General features: G+C 39.7%; 1 protein-coding gene across 1 annotated transcript in view; it reads left to right on the top strand.

The window, feature by feature from the left end:
• Positions 1-4,331: 4,331 nt before the first annotated feature.
• The window catches only part of tlx1 (T cell leukemia homeobox 1), a 3,676-nt gene continuing 910 nt past the window's right edge, over positions 4,332-7,097 (top strand). Inside the window, 4 exon segments of the mRNA XM_058651752.1 lie at positions 4,332-4,793; positions 4,795-4,826; positions 5,532-5,769; positions 6,635-7,097. The exon segment at positions 6,635-7,097 is cut by the window's right edge and continues 910 nt beyond it. Of these exon segments, the coding sequence (XP_058507735.1) occupies positions 4,357-4,793; positions 4,795-4,826; positions 5,532-5,769; positions 6,635-6,845 (918 nt within the window). The 5' untranslated portion in view covers positions 4,332-4,356 and the 3' untranslated portion in view covers positions 6,846-7,097.

The following is a 7,097-nucleotide window of genomic DNA, read 5'->3' on the forward strand; positions in this document are numbered from 1 at the left end:
TCCGGCACCAGGAGTACACTGGATGTGGCTTTTCTGTGGCTGGGGTCATTATTCAACGAACACATTTTATTCTGCTGAACAGACCTATTATAAAACCAGTGTTGTGCTGTTCAGGCAAGCAAGGCAAGTCATTTTAAAGCTAGAAAGGTATAATGAATGTTTACTTATCTCAGAACAGCATTCGGTCCTAACCATTGAGCCTGTTTGGATCATGTAATTGTCTTGATTGAATAAATGTGTGCAGCCGTACACCATTGAAGTCTGGGACTTTTGCAGAGCGTATATGCAACACTATAATTTGACTTTTTAACATGAAGGATAAAGCCGTGTTCTCTGAATTGAACAAATAACCCTTTACCCAGCTCTTTACCTATGTTCAGATTGCCTGGCTGATTTTATTATCATATTATCATACTCATATCATTTATTTATGTCAGGTTTTTCTGTTTATATAACTGGGATCTTCTATTTTTGGGCTCTGGGTGGACAGATATCAAGTTCAAGTCAGATTCAGTATGTGGTCCAAGATCATATATCATGATATATCCCTGTGAATTTACTGAAAACTTTCACATATATGCCTAAACGCATGCATCCGTGCTGATGTCACCAAACTGCAGTGTGTGGTTCCCTCACGTGCTAAACGTCACCCACAGATCCCCTGTGATCTTCTGCATTTTCTGTGGTTGTCAGTGGCGTTTAAGAGAGCGGTGGCATTCACTTATCGTCTGCAAGATATGCATTAACTTTCTTAAACAATTAGAGCAGCTTTATTTATATTACTTGATAATAAAAATAAATGTTTGTAAATATCATGTGGGAACATATAAGAAGCGCTCTCTCCCTCCTCTTCATGGTCTTCAGGAACTCCCTCAGAGTATCCACATTTAATGCCAACACAGATCTTCTCCTCTTTGGAAACTACCTGTCATCTCAGTGTCAGAGATCAGAGGTTTCCTCATCAACATGTAAACATTTCATATTCCACTCAGAGCTCAAGCCAAACATCATGCATTCCCAGCTTCCTCCATTTCTCCACAGAGTCGGTTCCTCCCATTGGGCACAGTCCTCCCTAAGAGGTCTGCAACACTGGCACAAGACCTTATATGGAAAAGGTCTGCAAAGTTGTGGGTCAGTGGATGTGGAAGTGTTAGCAATGGTCTCTGTGGATACACTGACTCCATCCCTCTCTCACATTATTAGCTGTCAGATCTCCACTGGCTAATAACAGAGACATGAATCAAGAATGTGTTGATAGTCAAAGGGTTGAAGCATCTATAGCATCTACAACCTTTTCAAAGCTTGTTAGACACGTACGTTTACCTACAGAACTAAGACAACAATTCAATTCAATATATATATAAAACCTGTCCATTTTTATGAATGTAAATGTTCATAACTTAGAGAGTTTACCCAGTTATCTTATTTCTATGCTGAAAACATGACAAAATAACATGAACATACAACCAAGACAGTTCATTTTGCATATATTATATTCAAAATACCAATCCCACAAACTCCAAACATAATTCAAAATCAACAAACAGCGAAACCACCCACAAAGATCAAAAGGTCTTTAAAACATAATGTCCTTTCAAATCAGTTCTGCTCTGTTCAGAAGAATGCAACGGAAAAGGTCACCTCACAGTAATGTGATAGTGCAGGGGAGTGAATGTCATTTTACACACACACACACTCCTCTTTATTTTCTGCTGTTGGATTTCTCCTCTTCAGAAATATTGTCTGTGCACTCTAACAAAGGTCTTTTCTTTCTTTCTGCTTTATTGTTTGTGATTGCTGTTGTTTCACAATATTCTACCTTAATCCAATTCATTGTTTTTATCATTTTCTAAATTTGATGGACTTGTTTCTCTTCCCACTGGGTTACAAAATTATCTCCAAAGTGTACTGCGCATTAAAATCAAACATATCATTTTACCTTCAAGATATGCAGCAAATTCATCCATTGCTTCTACTGAACGTTCATACATTCTATATTGTATACCTTGTTTCATCCCCCTCTGCTGCCTCCACCTCTGTCTCTACCACCAGCAGAACTTCTAATTTCAAGTCTAATTCAGGTTTGTTCAACCACTTCAGCTCCGTCGTCTGCTCTCTGAGTCGATGCAGCTCCAACACCCGTCTCACTTCTGTATCTGTATAGAAATGGATCGAACTGGACTTCAGCTGATCAAAAGCATGCTGGCATCTTTCTATCCAGATGTAAAGTTTTTCTTTAGGTCATTCTGTTGTGCAATGTTTGAAAAAGCTGGTACAAATGTGTGATACCATCCGGCCAAGACCTAGAATCTCTGGACTTCTTGGAGATTGGTTGGTACTGGATAGAACCCAAAAGCTACAGCTTTTTCAGGATCAGCACTAACTCCATTTCCAGAGACAACCCAACTCCGCTCTCCCATCTAACTCCCTCACCAACTGTCTCCTTGAAATAAATTCCTGGTTCACCTCAAACGTCCTTCAATTCATCCTAGTGTAATATTTCAGGTATGAAGGGACCTGATCATTAAGTGCTTTGTACATGAGGAGGATTTTAAATTGAATTCTAAACTGTACGGGGAGCCAGTGTAGAGAAGCTCACACTATGGTCTCTCATGTAAAGACACAGCTTCATGTTGCCCACCTGCCCTCTTGTAATTACCAAGCTTTATTACTTACAACATAATATTATGAAAATAAAACTACCATATGTTCTTCTTTTTACCACATTATTACCAATATTACAAAAAAGTGAGTTACCATAATATTACTTCCCTTTTACAAAATAGTTACCATACTTTTACAATGTTGTGCCGGCAGAGTGTGAATGGATATGAAAGATAAGTGATGAGAAACTGTATGAAAGTGTGGGTGAATGGGTGTGAATGTGTGTGAATGGGTGAATGGCAAATGTAAAGCAGCTTTGAGTGGTGTATAGTGTTACTGGAGTGTAAATAGAAATGTTTAGGCTGTTTTTGAAAGTTTACATATAGGCTACTAACTAAAGGTTTAAAATCCTTTTTAATCAATGAAGTACATATTACATGTGTAATATGTACTTATAACAGCAGCAGATACAGGTGTTTAGGTCAAAGGTGAATCAACAGTCAATACCAGACCAGAATACTTTGGATGTATTCAGTTTACATTATTACTGCTTCATATGTTCCACCAAATAAATAGACTGCAAATATGTTAGAAAACAGAATCTAAGCCATGGTCTAACTAATCATATCATGTGGGCTAAGTTTTCGGAGGCTCGACTGTCAGCAGTGATTTATTTCTTTATTTCTTTATTTCTTTAATATTCATTAGGGCCTATTGGTGCGCACTTAAACGAACATGTGCACCTGAATGTGCGGATAGGCTATTAAAATTTAATGTTGGTCAATTGACCAATGGGAAGCATTGAAAGCAAATGAATTATTAATGCTTTAATGTCTGATGTTAAGTAATTGTGTCCCAGCGGCTTTTAGAAGGAGATGAAATAATTTGTCATTTAATTTTTGGTGCAGTTTGTGTCGCGTTGTTCTAGGAACGGCGCAAATGTGCTCGTTATTTATGATCTACAATGAAACCTATTTCATGCATTTGTTCTAATAAAGTTTACCACACATATCCCCCACAATCTGGAGCAGCCGCAGAGCCATTGATCATTTCCGGACTCATTAATATTTTTAATGAATGTAATAATGACTTATTTATCTGCACTTTTAAAATGACGAAAGTTTGCGTGTGCGGTGGCGTGTGCAGCCGTGAAACACTGGTGACATATTCCAGCGTGTTCCCACAAAAACTAATGAAAATGCAGCGCAGTGTGCAGCGTGTCATCACTCTGGACATGAATTAACAATGAGCCGCTTTACTACAGTAAATACGTTCAACATCAATACTCATTTTTCACTGATTTATATTTCAACTCTCAAAGCCATTAGTCCAGTGACTGTACATACATGAAAAAGCACATTTCAACTATTTCAAAATAAAGAAGTGTGTCTGTGTGCGCGCGTGCGTGTGTTTGTGTGTGTGTGTGTGTGGCTGTCACTGAGGCCTAAAGTCCGGTGTTGATGTCCTGACAGTGACGTGTTCACATGCAGAGCGTTTTGAGAATCTAGAGACGCCACATTGTAACATCATTAAACCGCCATTCCTTCATTTCATTAGCGAGTTTTTCCAACATTACTCGCTATTAGAAAAAAACGTTGGTTAATGTTATGTGGTCACGGATAGAGAGAGAGAGAGAGAGAGCGGGGGGGGGGGGGGGGGGGGGGGGGGGTTTGGGGGGCACTAGATAACGACCCGAGCTCAAGCAGAACTTCAGGACTCAGTGGTGCGGCGCGTGGAGCGTGGAGCAGCTAAATGTTCCTCGCGCCGGAGCGAGAGGGGGAGCGCACGGCAGCAGTCATGGATCACATGGGTTTACTGGGGGCGCATCTAGAGCAGCATGCGCACGTAGAGCCGATCACGTTTGGCATTGATCAGATCCTCAGTAATGTGGAGCAGAGCTGCATGCTGGGTACGAGAATGCACGAGCCGGACTATGGACACCCGGCCTACAGCGGCAATGCCAGCGGCGGCGGATTCGCGTGCAGTAACAGCGGATACAGCGGCACCAGCAGCTCGTGCGCGGCTGCTTATCACATGAACATGGGTGTCAACGTCAATGTGAACGGAACTAATGCAAACGTCGCCGGGGTCATCCGTGTCCCCGCGCACCGGCCTCTGAACGGGGGGAATCCTTCGTTAGCGCCGGTCAGCGGAACCATTAACAACCTGAACGCGCTCACTTTCCCCTGGTAACCGACGCTACACCAAAGACAGATTCACAGGTATAATATAATATAATATAATATAATATAATATAATATAATATAATATATTATAATATAATATAATATAATATAATATAATATAATATAATATAAAATAATATAAAAATGGCAAAAGGGGGGGAAGAAGCCGAGTACAGGCGCGCGTGTGTGTGTGTGTCTGAGACACTTTTATCACTTAAATTGAAATAGTGATGGATGAATTATTATAGTGTAAATGCACTTTTCAGTCTGGTATAAATGTCTTTACAGTTTTGATTGATGTATGTCTCTTAGCATCATTTAAACTAAAACACGAAATTGTAATGTTATGGCTTTAAAAAATATAAATTACATGGAAGCTTCATAATGATATTGTTGTTATTATTATCATTATTATTATTATTGTTATCATCATCATCATTATTATTATTATTATTGTTATATCATTAATATTATTATTATTATTATTATTGTTATTATTTACATAAAAGCACACACTGTTATGATTGTTTTTTATGCATAAAATAAATACTTAAATAAATAGAAAGGACTTGGATGGAAGGATGTTTTTTATATATGTGTATTATTAAAATATGAATATTGTATTTATGGGCCCGTATAGCCTCTGCTACTGCAGCTGTCGGTGTCTGTTTACCTGCTTTTAACGGTCCTGTCCTGTCCTCTTGTGTCCTGTCCTGTCCTCTTGTGTCCTGTGCTGTCCAGTGTCCCTCTCACCCCTCACTGTCACGCGCCGTGTAGGTCATCCCTATCAGAACCGGACGCCTCCTAAGAAGAAGAAGCCACGGACGTCGTTCACGCGCCTGCAGATCTGTGAGCTGGAGAAACGCTTCCACCGGCAGAAGTACCTGGCGTCTGCTGAGCGCGCGGCTCTGGCCAAAGCCCTGAAGATGACCGATGCTCAGGTCAAAACCTGGTTCCAAAACAGACGCACCAAGTGGAGGTGAAGTCCTGCTTAATTTGACTAGATACTGTTATTGTTTTCCTTTTGGAGGGCAGTTGAGTTCCTTTGTGTTCCTCAGGTTAGTGAGAGGTCTTCTGTTGTTTTTAATGGACAAAATCATTGTTGTCCATGTCTCTAATAGTTGTTGTATTTATGTGCAAGACCTAGGTGTATAATTAAGTGAACGTGAGGTGTGTGTGTGTGAATGTCTGCAGATAAAGGGACGGTACCTTTTTCAGAGGGCTTTCAAATTTAAATGTCAGAATAAGGTCTCGAATGTAACGTTCTTCATCGAGAGAAACAACACATTGTTGCTGGCGTGTTTCTTATGTCCTTATCTTCAGTAGGCCAATGTTGTTTTTTTGTAATGAACTGAAGTGTTTGAAGAATTAAAGAAATTCACATTTTCGTAAAAGTAATGAAACACGGACCTATTTGTGGCGCTGTTGTGATTTGTGGAGTTTGTGCAGATAAAAGTTCAGTGTTGGACAGTAAATAAGAGCAGGGAATAGACATAATATACATAATATACTACATACTGTACATCAGCACTGAAATGTCCCTTTATCCATGTATGACATATTGACAATGAAGTTTGTTCATTATTATTATTATTATTATCATCATTATTATTATTGTATGCATGTCATATTTATTTGTTATTTATTTATGTATATATATATATATATATATATATGTGTGTATATATATGTATATATCTATATATGTGTATATATATGTGTATATATATATATATATATATATATACACATATATATATAGATATACACATATATACATATATATATATATATATGATGGTATACAGCGCTTTACACCCCACGGTGTTTCCTTGTGGCTGCAGGCGGCAGACGGCAGAGGAGCGGGAGGCCGAGCGCCAGCAGGCCAACCGGATCCTAATGCAGCTGCAGCAGGAAGCTTTTCAGAAGACCATCAACCAGCCGGTGACCCCGGATCCGCTGTGTCTGCAAAACAGTTCTCTGTTCGCCCTGCAGAACCTGCAGCCCTGGACCGAGAACACCGCAAAGATCAGCAGCGTGTCATCGTGCGAGTAAGAGCCGGGCTGGAGCCTGCTCCCGTGTCCACGGGTGGACCAGAGTGTGGTGTGGATCCTGCACAGTGTGTGTCTGAAGAGCTGAGCGTTTATTATTATTTATTTGCCTTGTGAATAGACCTTTGACTCGACTGCAAACTTAAGCCACCACATCTGAATTAAAAAAAAAGACCAATTATTTATACACAGAAAAGCACGTGAAGGCCACAAAGACTAAACACCATGGCGATGAGCCACTACACTTATTTTTGAT

Source organism: Solea solea, chromosome 15 (assembly GCF_958295425.1).
Source record: "Solea solea chromosome 15, fSolSol10.1, whole genome shotgun sequence".
Lineage (NCBI taxonomy): Eukaryota > Metazoa > Chordata > Actinopteri > Pleuronectiformes > Soleidae > Solea > Solea solea.